Genomic DNA, 26386 nt, shown 5'->3' with positions numbered 1-26386 from the left:
TGTTGAGTGGTCCAGATTCCTGGTGGTCTAGAGGTTTGTGGCTATAAAAGAGTTATTAAGAATCCCCATTAAATCAGCCACAGGTTTTAGGAGTAAAAGAATTCACTCATTCCCGAATATTAGTTGTAAAATGAAAGTTTATTTTTAGATAGAAATAGTTTCCAAGAGACTGACTTCTATTGAGGCAGATCTATGGAAAAGGAGTTTTACACTGAGAATGCAGTTCTCAGTGGACAGAAAGTCTTGGCAGCAAAGGGAGCTGCCAAGGTCCATCTGCAAAGACTTTAATTGATGGAAGCTTATTATATTGGGTATCTTGGTGGGGGTTGGGACAACAGGAGCAGATCAGAACCAGTGGGGACTAGGAGAGCACAAGTTAGCTCAGATCCAGTGGGGACTGGGACAAGCCTGGATCTCCTATTAGAATTCAAAGGGATGTTTTTGGACCAGTATTTGTAATTGAATCAAAGGCTCTGGCATCCTGGAAAGACAACTTGTCTGGGGAGGATATGCCTCAGCCAGGAGGGGCTGGGAATCTGTAAGGAATCACAGATCAATAGGAAATACAGTTTCTTAAAGGGACCACAACCCTTGTTATTCCTATGTATTTCACTTTGTGCATTTAAACATTATTATTATTATAGTGGAGAGGTCCACCAGATTTCCAAAGGACCTATCACACAAAAAAATTTAAGAATTCTAGATCTAAACAACCTTACTAAAACTTCTTTTCATTATCAAGATGACTCTTGGGGACAAATGCATATGTTTTATATTTATTGTTGCAACTTTTAGTGGATTATTATTATTATTTTTAATTAGCTACAAGTTCTCAAAAGCTTCAAGAAACCAAAAAATCAAACCAAACCAAACCAAAAAAACACACCAAAACCACGCCGCAGCAATCAAGGAAAAGGCAAAACTGCTACCTACACCAAAGTAAAATGGAAAAAGAAATAAACTGAGCAACCTACTTTGTAATTTATTTTCCAAATTATTTCAAGGTACAATTAGATGTGTTTATATATTAGTACTTAAAAAAAAAAAAAAAAAAAAAAAAGGAAATTACACTCAATTGATCAATATCTAACTTAGACAATTCTTTAAAATATCACCAAAGATGAAAAGTAATTGAAAGCCCATAAAAAGGAAACAATTAAACAACAAAAATATGTCCTTCAAGTTTACATTTTAGAAACCAAAGCAGAATTGACAAAATAAGTGTGCATATTATTATTGTCCCTTTGCAAGAGACAATATACTTGAATTTTATAAATATGAAGAAATCATTTTAATGCTTGTTAGCAAAAGGCATTCTCAATTAATATAAACACATGATAATTCTCAGCAAGGCAAAAGATCTTTCTAACAAGTGTCTACCGATGGAACAGAATTATTCTACTATAATAATTTCTTACGTATCAACATTAATAGTCTCAGATTTATATAATGAATGGTTAGAAGACCATCAAATCAACTACAATATTTAGTGATAGGAATCTAACTTACACTTCTATTTTCTAGTCTATTTTTAAAATGTTTTAGATTATTTTTTTAGAAAACTATTTTTATTCCTTTATTAAAGCCATTATCAAATGGTAATACCATTTACATAATTTTTCATATTACTGCAGTTACTTCTAATTAAGAGATATATATATTCAAAACATGGGGTCTTACTATAATAATTTCTCTTTTATGAAAAGGATCTCAACATGGTCTTAATTAAGCAAGTTAAGCAAAACAAGAAGAATTCTTATACTATGAATTTCTTAGATACAATTTTAAGAATACTAAATCACTGAGGCATGGAAGCATATATTTTCACACCAATTACCCATCAATGAATTTTAGAATTTTACTTTAAGAATTACCCTTGTTTTCAAAATAAAGGTATTAACCTCAAACATTTCTGATAGACCACAATTTGCCCTTCTCTTGAACAACTTGAGAAAACATATTACTTCCCTTATGAATAGAATCTCACATCATCTATAAATTTTAAGTTCTATTCATCTAATCTACATCCCTTCTTTAATATTTTCTTCTTATTCTGTTGCTTGTGTATATTATCAGTTCCCAATCATTGAATTACCATCTCTACACAGATGATCCTAGGCAAAGCCTAACCTACTGCAGGAGCTTCAAGTCTCATAAGATCAACTAACTCCCTCTCTTAGACATCTCAAACTGGATAGATGTCCCATGGGCATTTCAAAAACAGGACTGTTCTTTCCTTTAAAACCTTTCCCCCTCTTCTAAACTTCTACATCATTCTTCCAATCACCCAGGCTTACAACTTTGATGCCATCCTTAACTTCTCATATGCACACTGATGATCTTTTGTCAAGTTTAGTTATTCGTACCAACATAATATTTCTTCCTATATGTCATCTGATCCCTACTCATACAGGTACTCTCTTGGAACTTTCAACCATCACCTCATGCCTAGACTATTAGAAGAGCCTTCTGGACAGTCTCCCTATTACTTAATAGAACATGAAATCTTATAAGGTTCCTAAAATCCCTTTACAACCTATCCCCTTCCTTCCTTTTCAGGCTTCTTACTCTTTATTTTCCTGCTAGTATAGTACTACAAATTCTTGTGACATTAGCCTCTTAGCTATCCTTCAGAGAAGATTCTCCATGTCTTGATTAGTGCCTTTTCATTAGCTAACAACTTTGCCTAAAATCTGTCCTTTCTCCTTCAGGTGAAGGAGCCACCTTCTGGCTCAAAATTGAGATCAAATGTTTCTGCAGGAAACTTTCCAATCCTGTAATCCTTTCTCCTACCTTCTCACTCTGCCTTTCCTCGGAGATCAAGTTCCATTTATATTATATATGATTTTTGTAAAATATTTTGAATTACGACTCCCATAATTGGACTATGAACTAACTCCCTGAAGGCAGGGATCATATTGTTGCCTTTCTTTTTATTCCAATGCCAGGCACATTGTAAGTATGTAATACTTGTTGACTGACTAAAGAAGTATATAACAGCTGCTCAGAATTATCTGTATAATATTTAATGTTACTGATGTATATCAGCATAAATATAATACATGCTATAAGTACCTCATAGTGTAAATGTGATATAATTTATATCAAATTGTTTATCATTTTAGGGTGGGTGAAGGGAGAAAAAAATCTGGAACTCAAAATTTGTTTAAAATGAATGTTAAATTGTCTTTACATGAAATTGGAAAAAAACTATTTTAAAAATTAAAGTGTATATGTATATATATACGTATATATAGTTATGTTTAATTTATCTATGCACACATTATAAAGAATCATCACAATTAGATTTATTTTCTCCAAATTCATTCCCAAAGATTTCAGATAAAAATCACCATTTATAAAATTCATTTTATGACATGAAAATTCCTGTCAAATATAATTCTTATATCATTTATTTTCTGACAAACTAAATGTAAAAAAATTAATTCTCTCAAATTGTGAAACAGGATGAAGAAATCAGCATAACAGTAAATATATGATTATATCTCTCCCCAATCAATATTGAAACCTTGCTCTTTCCTGCACTAACAGCCAAGAATTCTAGCCCTTCCTTAACCCAGACAGTATTATCTCACCAGCACTAATAAGCACAATTCAATCGTTGACTGATTTAGTATATCAGCTTGGGAAAGAGCAGCAATACAGCTTCAAAAATAAAGAATTTTTTTTTAACCAGTTCTGAACTCTCCACCACTAAACAAATATGTGTTCCTTTCCCAAAAACTTCTCCTGTAATGATTGATGACTATGGCAGAAATGAAAATTTTCTATTTACTGAATGCTTTCTAAAGAGACAATAAGAAAATGAAGTTTAATAAATCATCAATTTAGGCAACAGACTATAAGACCCAACTATTTAGATTGTATGAATAAAGCAATTATCTTATTGTAACTCTTTGCTTGGCAATAGACAAGCCTGGCTAATAGTAAATATGTGTGTAGTAGAGCTGTCAAGTGATTTAGCCATAACAATGAAAAATTATTTGTTTATGTCTAAATTGGCTAAACAAAGAACCCATTTACTTTCCAGAGCAATAGTAGAAAAACTTGAGAAAAAAAACAAAACAAAACAAAACAAAACAAAAAAACCCTGACATGGAATATTTCTATACTTATTTTCCACCTCTATAAGATCAAAGTTATATATTTTATATTTGAGCAAAACACTCCTTTGCCAGTCAATATTCTTCTATAAAAGTAATCTTTCCTATTAGGATGAAATCTATTTGAAGGCAAGGACTATATTGCTTTTTGTATTTGTATTTTGAATGCACACTACAGTATCAGTCAGATTAAATGCATTTTCATCCATATCATTAGCTTTATATGCCATTAACCAGTGAAATTTAAAGCATCCAATGATTACATGCTACATTTTTGATGAGAATATCAGATTACCTAAGAGAAAAGTAGAGTATTTCCAAACGCAGAAAACACTCAAATTTAAAGAAAAATTGACAAGCTATTATTTTGTCAATGAAAAAAATAACTAAATTCTTTTAATAACAAAGAATTTTCTTGACTATATTGAAAGAGCACAAGTAGAACACTACTCCTTCCAAAGAAATTTAGAATTATCCCTGTAGGAATAAAGTCCTTTTTAGTTGTAAGGGTGGAAAAAGATTGGGTTGAATCAGGTGATTTATATTGAGACATCAATCAGCTATAGAAGGCTTTCTATAAGTGAATAAAAGAAAAGCTTTGTGATTGTATTTTTAAAAGAGGGGTGGAAAGCTACCTCCATTAGGGAAGAATGAAATTCAGTTTACAAATAGAAATGTGACTACTTAAAGTCATAGCGTTTAAGTATTTAAGATGTGACATCTAAAATTGCCATTAATTACCTTCATAAATAACATCCTAGCAGTTCCAGAATAAGCTACTTACCACTGTAAGAACAGAAAATGTTACCTAGTCATTTTGAAACATTTAAACATGCCTTTTTTTTCTTTAAATGTTCTTTCTGTCACCCATATAATATGTACCTTTTTTGCCTCTACAAGTTATTCAAGAAAGCTCTTTCCCCCTCCCCCTCTTAATTAATATGCAAATCATAATGTGCTACAGGAGTTTAGTACTATAAAATCTGGAGTAATTCTATACTATTGAATAGGGGGAAAAAAAACAAACACCCAAGGCATTCAATTATAGTGATCAACCTTCTAGTTTATCTTACTAGCCCTTTTCATAATCCCAGCTGCTGCATAGACTTTGGATGACTAACAGATAAAGTAGCTGGCCTAAAGAGTGTAATGCCAGAGAAACTGAGGCAGGATAGAGATTAGAGAACAATTTAATTATTAATTTATTGGAGAGTAAATCAATTGACTGGATTGGATTCTCGGGTCAAAATATCCAGCAGTGGATATCAGATACAAGACTCTTTTTATTCGGTAACAAGAAAAATGACATAATGGGGAGGTACTTCTAATAAGAATGACCTAATTGGAGGAGGCACCTAGGATGACATAATGGAGGGAGGTACAGAAGAGGCTCCTAATATTCTAATGATGTCTAAAATGGATAGACCTTTATCCCATCAAACATTAAAAAGGAAGGATTATAGCCTAGAGATATAAGACCTTTATCCCATCAAACTTTTAAGAGGGAATGATTATAGCCTGGGGTTTTATAACTGAGGTAAGAGGACTTCAAGGAGGCTAAGGCATAATAAGAGAATAATAATAATAATAATAATAATAATAATAATAATAATAATAATAATAATAATAATAATAATAATGTCAGCTACAGATTTATCTCAAAACATGAATTCTACTTTTAAAAATGTGCTTTCTTGTTCACTCATGTCTGCTTCTTCATGACTTCATTAGGGTTTTTTCTTGGGAAAGATATTCAATGGTTTGCCATTTCCTTCCATTCATTTTACAGATGAGAAAACTGAAGCAAATAGGGTTAATTGACTTCCTCAGGATCATATATCTGGTATGTTTCTGATGCAGAAAATGAATTTTCCTAACTCCAGGCCTACTATACTTCATTACCTTGATAACTTGCTGCTTCAGAATTTGTGCTAGTAAATTCGCTTGTTGACTAACCTTTTGACTTTCATATGCCCTAACAATTTACAACAAAAATGGTCAACCCAGTTGTGAATGAGTAGCCCACCAGTTAAATAAACAAAAATCTTTAGCTAAATCTTCTGCTACTTTAAAGGCCTCACAACTTTCACTATCCCCTAGCATCTTAAATGACTACTGATATTAACATTTCAATTAGCATTTCAGAGCCACACCTTAAATTAGCTTTCCTGACTTTTTTTTTTTTTTTGCCTGAAGCAGTAGTATTTTTTCTAAATATCTGAGTTCAAATCCAGCTTCAGATATTTACCCTGGACAAGTCACTTAAGCACTGTCTCAGTTTCCTCATCTGTAAATTGGGGACCAAAAAAAAAAAAAAAAAAAAAAAAAAAAAATACACTTATCTCCCAGCGTAGTAGCGAGAATCAAATACATTTGATGAGAGCTTTGAAAACTTTAAAGTGCTAGATAAATGCTATTCTTCTCATTATTATCCTATAAAGAGAAAGAAAAGTTGCCTTCCCCAAAACATCCTGTTTTCTTTTTGCCCTTCATTTTAAGAATTTTATAAATACCTATATGAATGTGACTTCTAAACCCTAGAAAACCCAATGGAGATAAATAGAAAATAATTTTTAATATCCTACTCACCAATTTTCACCAGCTTGGCCAATATGTCAAAGTATCATAGGCTCCTTTTTACTGTATCAGTCTTCCATTGCTCCTTTTCCTAACTTCTTCTACCCTCTGATTTTAAATAGACTTTTAAACATTCTCTTTCCCAGGCAGCTTTGAATAGTTGAGCCTTTCCTACTCAGAAAAAAGTCTAGTTATTCACCCATCATATACTATAAATTACTCACTTATGCTTTCTTTCGAGCTAAACACATGGTTCTGAATTACACTATTAAGAGTGGGGGAGTGGGGAAAGAAAAGAATGATCAGATACAGTTGAACTCCTGTCCATACAGAGGTGATAATAAGCATCTTTCTATTCTGGAATTCATGGGTATTCACCAACCTCCTTTTCCCTACATATGTATAGGATAGAGAAGATAAGCAGAGAAATTAAACAATAACAGCAAGATAAGAGACTGGCAACCTTCTGCTTTACAATTATCCTCAATATAATCCAATGAGGAAAAGCAAAACAAAACAAAACTGGCACTATTTACTATGGAAACCTATAGATAGGTATAATATACATAGCCAAAAGGAAGGGTAAATCCCAACACATTTTAGTATGAGACAAGAAGAAAGCTTTTTCTATGCCAATTACATCAGATTTTAGACATTGAGAACATTATAAAGAAACTGAAAACATATAGCATACACCTTTAGGTTATGTAACAACTCAAAGATATGCAAAGTGGCTAGCATAAGATTGAAGGGTAATCTGAATAAGAAAGTAAATATTTTGGAATGCAGTCTCTGGAAGGTCATTAATGATGCATAGAGGTTGGCAAATCAAGGAAATTTGGGATATGTATTATGCGATCCACACCTGGTATCTCTTTGGCACCAACTGAGAGGACTTATGCACCTGTCACTTTCTATTGGTAAAGAAATAAAATTATGTAGGTTGACATTGGATTCTGAGACCACGAATTAAGTAAAATCTCTAAAGGCCATTAAACTCTATCCTTAAAATTCAAATACTCCCAAGGCGCTTCAGGAGAAGCCTAACAAGTTTTGGCTGAAAAGAACAAAGGAAACAACACATTAGCCCACCTCACCCCATTGACTCAACCATGCTGCTGTTATAAATATCATTTCCTCCTGCTGAAAGTTGGGCAATGAGCCAAACTGTTCTGCCTTAGCAATAATGATGGGGGATTGGGAAGAACATTCTCCCTAGTCATTTCTGCTATAGTAGGGCTGGAATGTCTCTGTACAAGCTGTCAAGAAAGGGAAGAGTGCCCATTATATTCAATTGCTAATTCACAATCAGCTTTTAAATTTTTTTTAGACCTACCAGATGAAACAATAGTTCCACTTTAAAAATACATATTGGCAGAGCCTTTATCTAGCTTTAATGTCCTAATAAACTTCTGGCTCTTTGGTATAGCTTCATTTTAAAGTGAGTTCTGTAAGTGAACAAGAACATTTCCTTTCTTTCTTTTTTTTTTTTTTTTTATAAACAAGAACATTTTAAAGACACTATTTTTTAAATCAGAAATGGATATTCTATTATAAATAAACTGACACAGACTAACAGTCAGTAGAGTATATCAAAAACACTCCTTACTTCAGAGAAAGGAATAAAAATGCCCCTTTATTATTACTGTATCATTTTGCTGGGATTCTAGCCTTTTCAAAGACTGATTCTTTACTTACTATTTCATTGTTTTGGGATCTATCTTTGTATATTTTTTTCTGTCATTATTTTCCTTAGCTAGAAGGCAATCTGTGTTCCTGGAAGTCTCCCCTTTCAGATTTCCTAGTTTCCCTACCTTCTGCAAGAGAATTTTTCCATCTTCTCTACCCTCACTACCAACCATTACTACTTCTCCAAAGAGTTTAGCTCCCATTTATAATGTATATATTTTGCATGTATATAGTTTCATATTGTTTCTTAGTAGAATGTGAGCTCTCTGAGGGCAGGGATGATGTATTTGTCTTTTTTGTTTTTATATCCCCAGAGCTTAGCAAAGTGACTGACACATATTAAGCACTTAATTTTTTATTGCTAATCATAATAGATTAAAATTCAAATCCAATAATTTAGCCTTTTGTCATTCTCATTAAAAAAAGAAAAAGAAAAAAAAAACCACACCCCAGAAAACTGGTCTTGGAGATAGAAACTACCTGTTGCAGTAAGATTTTAGAATTCCTGTGAATTTACTACCAATAAGTAGTTTTCATATATGACATATATGTATATATTAAGCATATATTCATATACAGTATGTATAAATAAGAAATAGGGATATGTACCTTTTAAAACATGTCACTGGAAATCTAAATACAAGCATTTTATGGTATTATTTTAATACCTGTCTTCATTTGAAAATAAGATATATAGGGGCAGCTAGGATAGAGTGGATGGAGTACTGAGTTCAAATTTGTTCTCAGACACTTAATACTTCCCAGCTGTGTGACCCTGGGCAAGTCACTTAACTCCAATTGTCTCAGAAAAAAAAAAAAAAAAAGAAAAGAAGACATTTTTCCTATTAGAAAGTATGGTTGTGTGAAAAACTGACTTTTAAAAATGCTTGTGACCCATTTAATAGACATTCCAAGAGGGCTCATTATTTAACTACTTGTATTATTTGCATTCCCACAAAGCTTACAGCTCTAGTAAAATTTTTTCATGTGGTTTTACAAGACACTAAAATTTATTTTAAATGTATTATAAAACTTGAGTGTATTTTTGTGAACAAGTAATTATGAAAAAAAATATATAGATATGTTCTCACAGAAAGGATCCCAAGAAGAATGAAGATACATATAGGAAACAAAGAAAGTCTAGAAGATGGAAAACAAAAAGGTGAAAATAAAAATAAATCATCATTAAATTTATTATATATGTATATGTATTTATGTATTTAGAGATTTGAGAAATATTGTCACCTGTAAATCTACATATGCAGAACAGAAATTTAAGTAGGGCAAAGATCTGGATGATATCAGTTCTGCCTAACTCACTGACAAAATTATTGGCTAGAATAATACAGAAATTTCTTACATAAATAGATGTGCAGAAAACTGAGGAAAAGTGCCAACACTATGCAAAAACAAAGTCAACATTTGCTGTTGGTTTTCTTTTGCTAAATCAACTTAATAGGATTCAGAAAGTGACTTTAAAATTAAATCTAGTCTTTTCCCACACTCAATTTTTTTTTCCTCCTTTTCACTTATTATTCTGTACTTTTCTTTCAATAAAGTCCTTAGCTTCTTTTTTTTTTTTTTTTTTTTTTTTAGGCTGGGGTTAAGTGACTTGCCCAGGGTCACACAGCTAGGAAGTGTTAAGTGTCTGAGACCAGGTTTGAACTCTGGTCCTCCTGAATTCAAGGCTGGTGCTCTATCCACTGCGCCACCTAGCTGCCCCCAAGTCCTTAGCTTCTTAAGCATCATAAAAAGATAAAAGATAATAGATTTAAAAACCCACATATAAAACTATTATGTTTAAAGACAGATAGTATTTGTAGTTTGCTCTAACTGTATGTTTTTATTTCATCTTATAGGGGCTCATTCAACATTAACTTGTAAAGTCTTAGGGCTTTTGAGTGGGATTCAAAGGACTCTATAGAGTAGAGAGTCAGAGTTCCTGAACTGAAATCCTGTCACTACCACTTATTCTCTATGTGATCTTTATAAGTCATTTAAGATTTCTAGGCCAAAATTTCTTCAACTGCAAAATAAAAGTCTTCTAAGGTTTTTCCACAACTAAACTCATAATTCTATTATTTCCCAAAGCTAAAAATTTAAAAATGTCTAGCTTATTAAATAATACAGCAAATACTACATAACATTTATTTTCTGATTTATATAAGTTCCAATTGTGAATTTGGGCTTATGAAATGAGCAATATTAACTCTCTATCTTGAAATGCTCTATAAGAGGAAAGGGAAAAAGCATTATTAAACATCTATTTTGTGAAAGTGACAATTAGATGAAGTATTGAGCCTGGAGTCAGGAAGACTCATCTTTCTAATTTCAAATCTAATTTCAGACATTAACAAGCTGTGTGATCCTGGGCAATAACCCTATTTACCTCAAGTTTCTTCATTTGTAAAATTAGCTGAAAAAAGAAATGCAAACCACTGAAAAATATTTGCCAAGAAAACACCAAATTGGGGCATGATAATAATAATGTGCCAGGGGGGTGCTAGATGCTTTACAGATATTATCTCATTTGATCTTTACAATATATGGGAAAGGTGTTGTTTTCCTCATAGTTTAGGAAACTATGGTAGTCAGTGATTAAGTGAATTGCCCAAGGTCACATTGATAGTAAATGTCTTAAATTAAATTTGAACTCAGATTTTTCTGACTCCCATCCAGCACTTTTAACTACTATATCACCTACTTGCCTTTAATAACTAAGAATATTTCAAATGTATAACTGATATTTCTTTCTTTTATATTTTAGGTATCTCATTATTAAAGATTTTAGTTTTAAAGAATTAAAAAAGTTTAGAATTCAAAGGGAATTCAACAGCCACACTGCCTGGAAAAGTCTATACCTAAAAAGAATCCTCTTTATATTAAGATCTCCAATGAGGACACCATCACTTATGGACAGTTCTAAACTTGAGGAAGTTTTTCCTGATCACAAGTCTAAATTTGACTTTGTACATAGCTATACTTTGCTTTCAGGAAAAAACAAAACAAAACAAAACAAAACAAAACAAAACAAAACAAAAAAAACCCTCTTCATATTATAGCCTTTAGTATGTGAAGACATTATGTTTTCCAGTGGGTCTAAACACTCTCGGTTCCTTCATTTAACCTGACAGCTTTCCTCTGAACAATTCAGGACTTTAACTATGACCTTCTAAAACACTAGCACCTAGAAATTTAACAATCCTCCAGCTACAGTCTGACCAGGTCAGAGGAGAGCAGATCTATTACTACCTTATGTCTCTCTTTAATGTAGACCAAGTTAGTATCAGCTTTTCTGGATGCCACATTACACTTCCAACTCCGAATGGGCCTATAGTCCACTAAAACCCTCAGAGCTTTTTTTGACAATTTAAAGAATAAAATATGAAAAAAAAATAAGAGACAAAATATCTATTTATATATTTCTCTTCCCAACTCGATATTAAAATGTACTTAAAGCAGATGGTAATTATTTTTATTCAACTCTATTAAACAATCAAAATATTTTTATGAGCTATTTGGTAGACTCATAGATACATAGACAATGAAGATGAAGCAACCTTTAAAGGTCATATACAAATAGAAGTCAAGTCATGAACAAATAGATGAGATAGTCAACACTGAAATTGATTAATTACATGACCTTCAAATTATTATTTTAATTAGATAAATTATTTAACTACCATAAAGTTATATTGAGAAAGAAAAAATTGTCTTTGGTAAAATGTTAATAAGTCAAAAAGCCACAGGTGTTTAAAAAAAAAAAAATTGGGCTTCTATGACTAGCCAATCTTAGTTTCATATTTTTCACCCTTCTTTGAGCTCCTCTGTACCATTTGATAAATAACTTCTCCCATCCCTTCTAGACATCCTTTCCTGAATTTTCATTACACTCTTCCCTTGCTGCTACTTTTCCTATTTGTCTGGATAATGCTTCCCAGTTTTAGTTGCAGGATTATAATGTTTCATCCCTATGCCCTTTCCTTTCTCTCTAGATGAGCTCATCAGTTTCCATAAATCTCTATGTAAAATATATACTAGAGACATATATTCTCTTCTAATCAGGATTGAATTCCAGTCTTTTATCAACAACAGCCTTGCTGGAAATTTCTAATTGGATGATTCATTGGCATGTAAAAATCAATTATTTTTTAAAAAGGACGTATTTCCCCTTCATTTTAATCTCTTTTCCTAATTTCTCTACTTCTGGGAAGTTCAGTCATCATTCTTTTCAGCTTTTTAACTTTAGAGTCATCCTTTCTCACCCTCAATTCTCATATCCAATGATATAGGCCTTTTTTTTTTTTTTTTTTCTTTTAAACATCTGTGACAATAATGCTTGAATGAGAAAACAATTATGAAAATTTGGGAAAGTTGTAAAAGTTTCAGGGTTTTGATACAAAGATGGCCATAAGTGACATTTAAGTGATATTTTGACATGACTTCTAATTATAACCAAGTAGTCTTAACACCTTTGAAACTTAAAGCCTGTTTTTACTACTATTGTAGCTGACATAGCCATAGCCATTAAATGCATTTTATACTCTACAATCTTGCAGAATGACCACTCAAAATTGTGCTAGAATAAGGAAAAGATCTATGGGACAGAAATGATCAAGATTGATTCTATGTCATTTTTAATTGATCATATTTACAATTAATTTTTTCTTATTATTGCTTAAGTCATGTTTTTTATTTCTGAACTTAGTTCAGAAATTCAACCATGCTGTGATGAGTTGTTTAGAAACCCAGTTTCTCTGCTAATCACTCTTCCATTCTTGACTTAAGAAAATATTCGTTTTTTGAAAGCAGCAGGTATACCATGAAATCTGGTCCAGCATCTATATACCACCAAACTATCCTTCAAGGATAGATATCTGTTTCATTATCTATATGACCTTGCAGGTGGACTCAAATAATATTAGTCACTGGCAAGAAAGAGGGAGTTGTTGATTGTCTTTCATTCCTGATCTCCAACCAATCACACAGATTTCATGATTGATTACCTTGAACTCTTGTAACCAATCATAACTCCTTCCTTCCCCCTTTAAAGTTCTAGTCTTTGCTCTGTACTCCATAAAACCTATAAAAGAGAATTGTCCAGCTCATTCAGGGTTTTAGCTTTGTTGAGGAAGCCGAGATCCCATTTATTGGTAAATGTGCTAATTGTCATGCTCACAACTTTGGGCCCAGTTTACCTTAACTTTTAACTGTTATCAAATCACTCTAGAAATAGGTACTTCTATTTTTAAGTTTACGATTATTCTTCCCACTCCAATTCCCTCATCCAACAACTGTGATTTATGTTAGAAGCTAAGTAGCCAGTGAAGGAATCAGCTAACAATCATTAGTAACATGCAAACTCTTTTGGGATACACCCACAGATGACTTCTGCTCTATGAGACAGATCAATGCTTAAGCCTCACTACCATTTAGATGGCACCTTCCATAAATTTCATTGTATTAGAGGCCAGCATAAAATGAGATACATTCCACTGATAGCAAAAGTGAATGAACAAGGTAAATAAAAGTTTATTTCAAATTTCTGCTCTAGGAAAGTCAAGGATGGGGAAAAGTAGGTTTATATGAAGTTATAAATCTTGTTTACTCTATTTTAAATTCAATTCCTTAATTCTATGATTACATGTAATGAATAAATCAGTGCACTTAGAAGGCAGCAGTACATTACTAGTATGAGATCTTCAAAGTAATCTGTACTCTTTTTAGGTGAAGAAAGCTTTTCAAGACCAAAGCCATTAAAATGTAAAGAACACTGTAGGAAGACTGTGAGAACACCTCATATTTTGATCTGTTAGTTCCTGTCTAATTATAAAAGGGAATGGTGGTGCTAACTATATTTATACTTCTTTTGGTAAGTGGAAAAAAAAATTAAGGGAATGATAGACATTGAATGCCTCCTATTAAGATGGGATTAGGTCCAATTACAAGTTTAAGAAAGAAGAGCTTTGGAGAGATCATTAATAATTAATCATTAATTAAAAACAAAACACAAGATTAATTAGTACATTTTAACCAATCATATATTTATACAGTGATAAATTCTCAGGCATGGACATTCAAAACACAAATACAACAAAACTCCACACTATTTTGAAACTTTTATTCAGGAATATATGTTTACTTCAAGCATCTTTATTCCTCTCTAAAGAGGTAATTCTAACTTTATGTGATTTCAATATAGGAACTTCTAAATAAAATTTAACAAAAAATATTAGACAAAATATAAAATGTCCTGAAAAAAAATCTAAAAATCTTTGTTCTACTTCTACCTCTATTGATAAACTAACTTGTTTCTCCAGTTTAATTTTGCTATTTACAAAAAGAAGAAAAATACTTTCTACTATATATAGTGGATTATAACATATAACTTTAAAACATTAAAATATGATCTAATTGTGACTTTGAAAGTAAATATATTATAAAAATTCTAAGTATAATACAATTATTATTAAATGAGATATTACTACGCAGTGGAAGGATCAGTGGAGTTAGGTGTGTTTAGGTTAACGAGGAGCTGACCCCTTTATTATTGCATCAGCTGATTTTGACTGTTCTTTAACTGTCCAAGTGTAAAATGATACACTTACTTAGGGTATTTTCTAGGGGAAACAAAAGGAGTATTATCAGTGAGAGGGGGAGAAAATACTAACAAATATGCAAGGGAAGAAACCTTCAAAAAGCAAAATTTAATTAGAAAACTAGAAAGTTCGTCCTTTATTTTCACAAAAATTAAAAATATTTTTATTAAAATTTCTTGCTTTCAAATTAAACAGATCTCACTTCACTCATCAGATTCGGGAGGACATTAAATACAAATGACTCATTTTTAAATTCCTGCAATTTCCGTAGACAAAACCTTAGCTGTTTCCTAGTTGCGATCCCGTAAATTTATCATTGTTGAAAATTGAAAGAAACACCAGGTGACTCATTTATGAAGATAGCAAACAGGGCTCTCCATTTCCTATAGAAAACTTAAAATTTGGTGGCTAAGAACCCAATAGTTATATTTTATTCCATTAGATACCTACCCTGGGGCAACCATCTTTTCCAAGAGAACCTGGTAAAAGTAATAGTGCGCTTTGCTAATGGTTCTGGATTGATGTCTATAAAACCGAGTTTAGAAGACTACAGGAAGCAAAGACGCATTAAAGAGGAGTCTAACAAGAAATAATGGAATAAGTGGCAAAGTGGTTTAAGGCCTCTGGGGGGAAGATAATGAGGAAAGAGCTGGAGGGGATGAGGGGAGCATCCCGATAAAGAGGAGAAAAAGGACATACCTCAGAATAACTGGTTTTCATCTGGAGAAATTAACAATGTCCCAAATCCCCATCCTACTCAAACACCGGGCACCCAAGCCTTCCTCGGCGTTAGCCCAACCGCGTGGCGAGGAGGGACTCACACAAGTGTTGGAAAACACTATTCGGGAGGTACCCAGGAGAAAGGGTCAGGAACACCAGCCCTAAAGAACCCTGGGGAGGTCCAGGTCTGAGGCTGCAAAAGATTCGGAGCCTGAGGGCAGTGAACGACCGTAACTCACCCCTGAGGCTCCGCTGATAGTGCCCCAGAGCCTCCTCCAGGGCAGAGTCCCCTAGAGCCTCTTCCACGGTAGGATCCCTCAGGGGCTCCTCCCGAGTAGAGTCCCTTAGGGGCTCTTCCGGGGTAGGGATTCTCAGGGGCTCCTCCAAGGCAGGGTCACCCAGGGCCTTCTCCATGCAGTGACCCCCAGTTTGCAGACGCCCCAAGTATGGGGATGGATCTAGCAGAAACTCGGCGTCAGGCAATGGGCCGACACTCTCCCAGCTTCCAGACGTCGCTGTCAGAGGGGCGCATGAATAGTTGGAACTGGCTCGCGGGGGCGCTGTCCACCCACGAAACCCCATGATGGATAGTGGAAGTTGTAGTCCGACACATTCACGAACTGCTGGTTTCCAGCCCCCCAAAAGGCCCCCGTCTTACTACAATTCCCAGGAGTCACCGCGCATAAGCAAGCGGCGCTTTGGCCACCAAGCTCCCGTTGCCTAGATACAGCTTGGTGGCTCCGCCCTCTTTTTCCTCAGATTGCAGCTCTTCCCCCTCCCCCATCTCATTTCTTAGGCAGTTTGCACCACCTAACGACCAAGAACAAGCTTCTGAAGGCCTTTGGTCTACAGAGTAGGGGAAATGATTTTGATCCATGGGCTCCCACAGTTAAACGAATGAGAAAATATGACTACTTTTATACGGCTCCATCTTCGATCGCTACTACCAAAGGCAGCCTTGACTGGAGAGAAAAAACTCAATCTCAACCGTCAAAGGGGTGGAGTTCGTGGAGACTACAAATCCTAGCATGCCAAGCAAACAGGTCGGTGTTGTTGAGTTGGCGCACTGACCCCTGGGACCTGTAGTCCGTGTTGGTTGCAGTCGGAGCAAATGACAGTAGTTTCTTCATTGTTCCTGCTGGTCCTAGGGACACGCTTGCGCAGTGGGCTGCTGCGAAATCGTGTGGGTGGGACAACGACCCTCCAGGCAACTCCTTTTCATTGTCTGCCTTTGGCGCCTGCGCAGTAAGAGATAGCTGGGCGAGGAGGAGGGGCAGGGCCCCCTCTCCGGCCTCTCCTGACGCGCCTGCGCAGTGAGCGGCCGCTCTCTGCCGTTACCGCTATGTGTGGGGCGTGTGTGGAATAACGTTATTGCCGAGCACCGTGAAAGGAACTGGGAGTCCGGGGGCGACGGCAGCGACGACGACTACGACGACGACGGGTTGACGGGGGGGAGGGGGGGACGGCGTGCGAGAGACTCACGGGACGCGACGCGCCCCGCCTCCCCCGTCCGGTCCCTCTCGCTATGGTGAGGGGTAAGTGATGCGCTCCGCTCAGTCGTCGGGCTTAGTGATGGTGATGCATCCGCCGCCGCCGCCCCTTCTCCAGATCCTTTTTCCCGGAGATCCCCTAGTGGGCGGCTGGTTTTTCGGGGTGGGGGAGAGTGCAGCTGGGAGAGGAAAAAGGGGGGGTGCTGCTTTCCGGATGCTCCTCGCGCCGCGCCCCCCCTCCCCGTCCCGGGGGATTCGTCAGCCCCGCCTCCCGTCCTCCCCCCCCTTTTCTCTATTCCCTCCAGGCTCCCTTGGGCTTTGCTACTTTGGGCGGCCTCCGAGGTTGCCGGCTGACTCCTCCTCCTTTTAATGTGCATTTTATTCAATTTCTGTTCCCTGGCTTTGTGCCGCTCCTCCCACCACCTAAGTGGAGGGGCGCGAGGGGACAAATTGGCGGGCGTGAGGAAAGGAGCTGCTAAAGGCAGTGAATGGAGTTGGGGTCGAGATTGGTGCTCGGATTGAATGTTTGAAAGAAATTGCGGGGTGGGGTGTGTGTGTGTGTGTGTGTGTGTATGTGTGTGTGTGTGTGTGTGTGTTGTGTGTTGGGCGGGGTGGGGGCAATTTCTGTTGGTTAAAAAAAAGGGGGGGGTATGGGAGACCTGTCAAGCGCACGCTTGGCTGTGATTGCATCCCCAAATAGTCCTACCCTTTCCTAAACTAGAGGGAGGAGACTCTTCCTTGTCAGTTTCATTGTCTCCTAGATGTTCCTGTTGGGTTTTGGTATAGTTCCTTCCATATTATGCCCAGTATGGAACTGGAGGTTATGGAACTTGTTTCTGTCTTACATAAGCATTTTACTACGCGTGCCTTTTCTTTATTCTGGATTTCTTTTGTTTGTTTAGCTTGTAAGCCTCCGGAGGGCAGGGCCGATTATTTGAACGTCTGAAAGTGCTGCTGTGCCTAATATAAAGGCTACTTGATCAAATTAGGCTCCGCCGCAGGCCCAGCAATAGTTTGCGTGTGGGGGAATGAACAGAATTGTTTTCTTTTGTTTTTCTGTGGTGTGGGTAATATACACCAGCATTGCTTTTTGGAAAGAATTTCTTTGTTTTATTCTTACATCAGTCATGCCAATGGAATACTTCACCTGACTAGAAATATTTATCTGCCGTTTGTATTTTTTACTGAAAAATTATTGGGTAATAGAGGAATAGATAATATCTAGATGAAGTTTTTCATAATTCAATTAATAAGTATTATGGTCTATAATTGAATATTCTTATATTAGGTAGAGGAAAAGGAAGAAAGGATTAAAAAGTACACTGAGGAAGTATTCTAGGAAGAAACCAAGAGAAAGGGAGAAATGATATTTTGAATACACTATATAAGGTTGTTAGTCAATTATGAAAATACCAAATTGATAAAGAACGTATTTTCAGCCATTACGTGAAAGCCAGATTTGCAGTTACTGCTTTCCAACCTTTAAAATAATTGCCATGTGCTACAGTAATAGACTCACAGAATGTTAAGAAGGGATCTTATTCTGTATGCCATTTTTCCATATATATCTCTCTAAGATTATTATAGTACACTCCAGGTTCAGGTGTTGTTAAATTACAATATAGTATATATTCTTTAGATTATCTTTCACAATCAGAATAATTGATAACGATTTTGTATTAATTTTTTAATATAAAACCAAAGTTCTAGACAAATGAAGTTAGGTAAATGAAGACTTATGTGTAGGCATCATTAATTTGTGGAAAAATGTGTTCTAGTCCTTAAAAAAAACTTTTATCTGAAAATAATTTGTTATCTATGCTCAGCTTCTGTATAAGTGATCGAATCTTGGTCCTTTTATCTTCTCTCCTCCCTTCCCCAATCTGTGAAGTCTTTAGGAACTCCAGCTAGAGAAAGTTCCCTCTACCAAAGCCAATTAGCAGTTGTTTGTTACTAAGAGTTTTAGAGGTTTCCTGAAGTACTGAGAGATTAAATTACATTACTTGTTTAGGTCTTTGAACACTTGTCTAGAGTCCTTGCTTCTTATTGGTAATATAAATGTTTGCAATTTTAGCAACCATATTGAATACATAAGAACCAAAAAGAAGTTAAACAAAATAATAAAAATAGCTAGCAATAGAGCTTTAAAGTTTTGCTAAGCACGTTACCTATATCATCATTAAGTAATCTCATCAGCTCTATGAAGGAAGTAACATCCCCATTTTAAATATGAGATAACAGACTGAGGGGTTTCAGTGACTTGCTCAAAGTCAGATAGCTTCTGAGGAAGGGAAGAGAAAGAAGAGTAGAGAGTGAGAAGTAGATTGGCGAATGGTATGAACATAGCAGTAGTCCTAAATGACTTTGAGACTTTTTCTCTGCTTACAGGTACTCACCAATCTGAAAAGAGACATGATAAATCACCCAAGATAGGTACTTAGTAATTTGTTGAAAAGGAAATGCTAAAGAGTAGTAGGGCATTTCAGTCTGTAAACTTCATGCATTTTACTGATTATTTTTATATGTTGCTTTGGGATTTCCCTATTTACAAATATATATACCCTTTGATGACTTATGATTTTTCCTGAGTAATTGCCTAAGATTTCAGTGTTAGAACTTCTGTGTAATCCTATATTCACAGTTTTATCAGCTAGGAATTTTATGTTATTTCCTTGGAATTAAATAATTATTTCTTTGTTACAGTTTTAGTCTTATCCTAATGAAAGGAGTAACTTCTTAGTAAGATTTAACATGTATTAATATAAAAGTTAAGATTTAAAATTCTAAAAAATATCATGAGTTGCTGCTGTGCCTTATTTTCTGTGACTATTACTGACTTGAAGAGGTGCCTAAAAATAATGGACTGAGGCAAGAAACTTGATTTTGATTACTTAACTGGGACTTTACTAGCAGTGTGGTCTTGAATAAGAAAATTGGGCAAATTGTACTTGAAGTATGTACTTAACAGATTGTTATAAAGAAAGCATATAAATGAGTTATTAATATTCTTTTTCTTTTTTCTTTCAGAATTAGAATTGATGTAATTGAGATCACATAGAGAAACTATTGTCACTTTAATCATTATATACTGGGAATTTAATGCTGATAAAGAATTTAAAGATTCTTTTTAACAGATTTTTTTTGTAGAAAGAGTTTCTTGAAATTATGAAATCACCCAAGTTTTCTTTTTGAGCTTTTGGATATTAGTAACTGCATCATAGTTTATCATTTGAAAACTTTCTGGCTAATACAGCTAATGTAATATTTAGTTTCTGAATTTTACTCTTTGTCAGATAAGTTGTATTTCACGATTTGGGAAAAAAAAAATTGAAGACTAAAACAGTATGTGACTACTGCTAGATGGGTAGAGAACTATCTATGGTATTGCCAATACTTCTAAAATGAAAGCTCATTAAAGTTTTTTTGTTTTTTGTTTTTTTAAAGATACTTGGGATGAACTTGTGGTCTCAGATACCAGTGGTTCCTTCAGTAGCACAGATTGCAATGTATTCAGGTTTTTTAATGCTGTGCTACTCTTGTTTGAGACTTTCTTTGCTTACAGGCTGTCCATGGACCCGTCCTCTCCAGATATTTCTTTCATCATTTCCTTTAATTTACTCTTGTGAATTCTTTTTTTGTAATATGCTGAAGCCTACTTGGGCCAGTTTTATGTATCTCTTAATACTCTTTTAGTAACTACCAACTGTTTTTTGTTTTTGTTTTTGTTTTTGTTTTTGTTTTTTTCTGGAGAATTGGTGATCTTTGAAGATGGATGCTAAAAAATGAACCACTGTTTCAGAGAGAAATTTGGCTTCTTAAAAACACTGGGCAAAAGGCAATCTCTAACTCACCAACAGGCATTTTATAAATCAATTTAAATTAAATAAAATAAATTAAAATTAATTATTTACTATGTTTTAAGCATTGGATATTTAAACAAAACAAAACAAAACAAAAAAACATTTCCTGCCCCCTGGGAGCTTACATTCTAATGGGAGAGATGTGTGTATAAATATACTTAAAAAATAGGTGGAAGATAACTTCAAAAGAGAAGGCAAAATATCCTTCTCAAGAGACTGGAAAGTGCTTTTGTTAGAAGGCAGTATTTTTTGATTCTTGAAGGAAGCCACAGTTCTAAGAGGAAAGGAGAACATTCTGGACAAGGGAAACAGCCACTGAAAAGGACTGGAGGCAATAGATGGAATGTCATGTGTGACAAATGACAAAAGGGCAGTATGCTTGGACAATAGTGGATGTGAAGAGGGCATAAAATAAATATAAGGCTGAAAAGTCATAAAAGAGTTCAATTGGGAACAATTCTATGGCCAATTCATTATACATCTGCACTGTCTCTCAAGGCTATCTACCCTCATGGGACAAAGTCTTTTGAGTTTTCAATCTAAGGATATCATAGTCTGAAAATAGGCATTCTAAATTCATTTGGGTTTTCCTGTGTGGATAGTTAGACCAAATGCTTTTTGAATAATTATAGGTATCTTTTAGATATTGCAGCATTTCATGACATAGTCAGTGCAATGTGAGCAGAAACATATAGAGGAATTCATCTATCATGGGAATTTGATCTTTACTTTTGTACTTTATAGAATATCATCCATGACTCTAGCAAACACTTTAGGTAAGCACATCACTTTCTTTTACACCTTGATTGATATTAGTAATAGATTATTTCTCTCATCTTAGGTGATTTTGACATCATAAATAGTAAGAATCACTGAAAAATAATTTTGCAAAATGACTATAAAATATATGTACTATAAAATGTGATACTTACTTTAATTCAAATAAATATGCTTTAATTCATGTTTTATCTTGTACTTATACTTTTCCATAATATGCCATATGTAGTACTATTTATGACATTTGAAAGGTAGTATTTTTAAAAGTTACAATTGATTTAAGAGATGTTCTTATCTATGTATTTATGAAAACTAACAAAGTTGTTACTGAACTGCATAGTTACTGAAATCTCATCTTAACTCATGACTTGTTTAGCTTTGGCATTAAAAACATAATTATTGGGTCCATGGTTTTATATGAGGCAGTCTAAAGAGGAACAGTATTTCCTATATTTGGACCAGCGTGTTTGTTTTAATAGGAAATTTTTGTGTATGTTGAATTGAGAGGAGTGGTGTTTGAAAAATAGTGGGGAAAGTAGTTCTACTCTGCTGGGATCAAACCACATTTGATTAAATTTTAGGAAAGATGAAGACAACCTAGATGGAATCCCTGAGAGATTGACAAGGATGGTGAAGGAACTAGAGAATTTGGCTTTAAAACATTATTTGAAAAAACTAGAACTACTTATCCTGGAGAAGAGAATTATTTAGGACTTTCTGTCTGTCTTCAAGTATTAAAATGCTATCATATGCAATAAGGACTAGACTTGACTAAACTTGTTTGGCCCCAGAGGACAGAAAAAAGTAGGAACAATAGTCAGAAGTTTTAAAGAAATTTAGGCTTGATGTAATTACTTAATAGAGCTGTCTAAAAGTGGTATCTTCTGCTTCAGGAAATAGTAGATACTCCTTAGAAAATAGGGGATTGTTCAGATGTCAGTGACACTTCCATTCAATAACCCCAATGGGTTTTCTTGTCAGAGGTATTTGATGGTTTGCTATTTACTTCTCCAGGTCATGTAACAGATGAGTAAAATGAGGCAGTTAAGTGACTTGCCCAGGGTCACTCAGTCAGTTAAATAGCAATTGTTTCTGTTCCTGCTAGAAACTCTGAGATTAATCTTTCCCTCCCAGACTGATTCTTTGGGGCAGTCAAATTAGGCCAACTTTTACCTCAATTTTTAGTCACTGAATGGGTGTTGCCTCAGACACTGCTTCCGAGGTATCACCAGTCATCCTGATCTGTATTTTGCCATTGGACCCAGATGGATCTGGAGAAAAGAGAGAATCTGGTGACTTTGCCTAGCCCTGCCTCACTTAAATCCAGTTTACCTACAAGTTAAACTATTACCTTCCTGATGTCCTTGGTCCTCTTCCAAAACAAAGGACAAGTGACCCAGCTATCACTATCCTTATGACAGATTCATCACTACTATCTTTGTTATTTTCTATGTCCAAGATCTCAGATAATTAACAGCATGTAAAGTCACAGGACTGTGTTAGGGCCATATATGCTGAAAAAGACACCTAAAAACAACAGACCCTAGAACTTAAGCTGCTTAGACCCAGAGGTCTAACCTGCCTCATGATTTCTTCTTCTTTTTTTTTTCCTAAGAAAATCAATTCTGTAATAAGAATAGAATGAGCTAACTTTGCCAGCACCAGTTTGAAAGTTCTGCTCCTCTTAAGTTTTATGTTCTGATTCAAATTAGTCAACTATACAATGATAGCATAGTTTGGTACACTTCTAAGAACTTTAGATATCTTCATTGTTGCTTCATTTGCTTTAGTGAAGTAAATATGTAAGGAAAATGTTCCTCCATTTCTTAGAGCTGGATAAAAGCACAAAGCTAAATTAGTAATGACATTTAAACTTCATCATAGTCATAGAATGAATGTTGAGTTGACATTTCAGTAATTATCTCAATTAATATAACCTTTCATTCTATTTAAGAATCCCTTATAGTCCAAGAGCTTCTACTTTTGAATACTTCTGCAGATGGAGAACTCACAATGTCCTATAAGCATTTTATAGACTCTTTGGGTTTATAGATGAAAAGAGATCTTACTCCTCGTTTTTAAAAGTAAAGATACTGTGTTGTTTTTTGTGCTATTTGCTTAGCTTCTCTGTACTTTCCATATAATATAAAATGAGGTGTTTGGACTTGTAGTGGAAGAAGCAAAGACTATGGGATCAAATTTGTGTTGGATCTCAGCTCTCCTAGTTGACCATCTATATAATCTTGGGGAAATCATTAAACATTTCTGGGCCTCAGTTTACTCATCTAAAAAAGGTGAAGGGATTGGAATAGGGTTTCTTTCTGCTCAAATATTCTGATTGTAACAAAGCATGTAATTACAGATAATTTACAGCTTGTGGATAATGTTGAATCTGGAATCAGAAATACCCGAGTTTAGTTCTAGTCTTAAACACTTAACTGTGGGCAAGTCATTCAACATCTTTTAAAAATAGTTATAACAGCATCTCCCCCTCCCTTCTTCCCCCCACCTCTGGCCTTAGATATTGTAAGAATCAAATGTAATAATATTTGTAAAGCCCAAAGTATTAGTACCTAGTATATTGAAGCTGATATATTTATTCCCTTCTCCTTCCTTACAGTTCTCTCCAATCCTGTACCTATTAGGGCTTCAGTATAAACAGGGTCTTTAAAAGGTCCCTTAGTTCATCTTATCATCCCTTTTGAATGTAAGTTCAGGAATTTTTATACATCTCTAAAATTATCTTGGTAATTTGGACAAATCCTACAAGCTTGTTGAGATATTTAAAAATTGTCATTTTTTTTTCATCCTGGAATTCATATTGTTAGTACGTTGAACAAAGCAATTCAGAACAGCTAAAAATGAAGACATAGGACAGATAAAACTTGGTATTTGCAGCTGTGTTCCCTTAGTCTGGTATATTCAAACCTGGTTTATCTCCCTGCTGATAAAGGAACTAGCAAGTTTGAATAGAGGAAGGAAGAATCAAAAAGGATCATGATTACTGTAAAGTGGTGGAGGCTTGGGGGGTACCTGGAAGCTATCTCATGCAATGGATAGAAAATTGGCCTGTAGTCAAAAAGATGTGAATTCACATTCAACCTCAAACCCTCTGGAGTTATGCCACCTTGAGCAAGGGCTTTACCCTTTCTATATCTCAGTTTCCTCTACTATGAAGTGGAGATAATTGTACTTAACTTTCAGGACAATTTTGAGGATCAAATCAGATATCTGTAAAATGCTTATCATAGTGCCTGGTGCATAAGTTTGTTCCCTTCTCTGGGCCTTTCACACTCTTGTACTTGTATTGGTGTTTTGTCCATTCCTAGGAGGCACTCCAAGAGATGATGTTTCTGTGTGTTTGCATAGGATGTTTTGTAGGTCTATGTTTATGTTCCTAAATTGTCATGAGTTCTGATCATAGCTGTCACTGAAGGGTTAATATCATCTCTGTTTCTTCAGATTCTGTGGAAGCTGATAAATAACTTATGAAGAAGCCACCTTCATTCTTTTTATGATGTGTGTATGAACTGGTAATGTGACACATATTAGCTATCTAACCTAGCTTTGTTCTCTGTAGAATGGACATAACTTTATCTCTTTATTTTAGTCATGAATTACATGACTGAACAGCATGAGGCCCTAAAAAGCTTTTCATTAAACCAATGAAATATATTTCCAAAATAAAATGAATAAAATAAATACTAAATATAATAAAATTTCCTAAAAAAAATTAAAAAGTGATTAGAAATAATAATAGGCAAGATACAGCATGAGCTAAATGAAACCTATTGAAAAAATTGTTATTAATTCTCTGACATTTTGCAGTGTTAAAGAAATAAAGGATAGTTAATTTTTGAGAATTTCTATTAATATGAAATGCCTGAAAGACCAATTAAGGTATTGCCAATTTTTTAAAGGGACAGATACTTCTTTTTCCATCTATTTTCTCCCCTGAAAAGGAGGCTAGCTTTTATGTTGAAAATTAAAGAACAAAAATAGGTTATTGAGAGTGGATAGCTAAAATAAAGAAGGGAATATTGATGCATCATCTTAGATTATTGAGAGTGGGTAGCCAAAAATAAAAAAGGAATATTGATGCATTACCTTGTTGCCTTTCATGAATTCAAGTCACCTGATCTGATGAACTATATATACATCTTTCCATACTGAAAGAATTAATATGTGATTACCAAATGTCTATTACAGTAGTACACTATGTATTTGAAATATCATGGAAAACCATGAAGATGCTACAAGACTGACAAAGGACATTTGTCTGACTTTTCGGAAAAAGGGAAGAACATACTTCTTCAAATTGATAGGCGTATGAGCTTGATTTCAATTCCTGGGAAAACTGTAAAATAGGCCAACAAAAGATGATTATAAAGAGATATTAAGGATAGGCCATACCCGACTATTCTTTTTTTTTTTTTTTTTAACATAACTATTTAACTGATGTTTCAGAGGATTGTTCTTGGTACAGTTTGTCTAGATTTTATCAAAGCTTTTGATAAGTATTCATACAGTTCTTTTAAAAAAGTTAGAGA

The 26386-nt window shown here is 34.7% G+C and overlaps 2 protein-coding genes across 11 annotated transcripts in view; one reads left to right on the top strand and one right to left on the bottom strand.

Moving 5' to 3' along the window:
* Positions 1 to 16483, bottom strand: part of SDCCAG8 (SHH signaling and ciliogenesis regulator SDCCAG8) — a 246686-nt gene extending 230203 nt beyond the window's left edge. Inside the window, 1 exon segment of the mRNA XM_074262533.1 lies at positions 15949 to 16483. Coding sequence (XP_074118634.1) covers positions 15949 to 16291 — 343 coding nt within the window. The 5' untranslated portion in view covers positions 16292 to 16483.
* A 178-nt stretch (positions 16484 to 16661) lies between these two features.
* The window catches only part of CEP170 (centrosomal protein 170), a 167471-nt gene continuing 157746 nt past the window's right edge, over positions 16662 to 26386 (top strand). For 9 of the 10 annotated variants that reach the window (XM_074262532.1, XM_074262531.1, XM_074262524.1 and 6 more), the window contains exon 1: positions 17111 to 17244. The gene's annotated coding sequence lies outside the window, so the exon portion shown is untranslated. Of the gene's footprint in view, positions 16753 to 17110; positions 17245 to 26386 lie in introns of those variants that run through there. The other variant, XM_074262523.1, reaches the window with a different exon arrangement.

This window comes from Sminthopsis crassicaudata, chromosome 4, assembly GCF_048593235.1.
Source record: "Sminthopsis crassicaudata isolate SCR6 chromosome 4, ASM4859323v1, whole genome shotgun sequence".
NCBI classification, from domain to species: Eukaryota; Metazoa; Chordata; class Mammalia; order Dasyuromorphia; family Dasyuridae; genus Sminthopsis; species Sminthopsis crassicaudata.
This window is presented reverse-complemented; position numbering and strand designations above follow the sequence as displayed.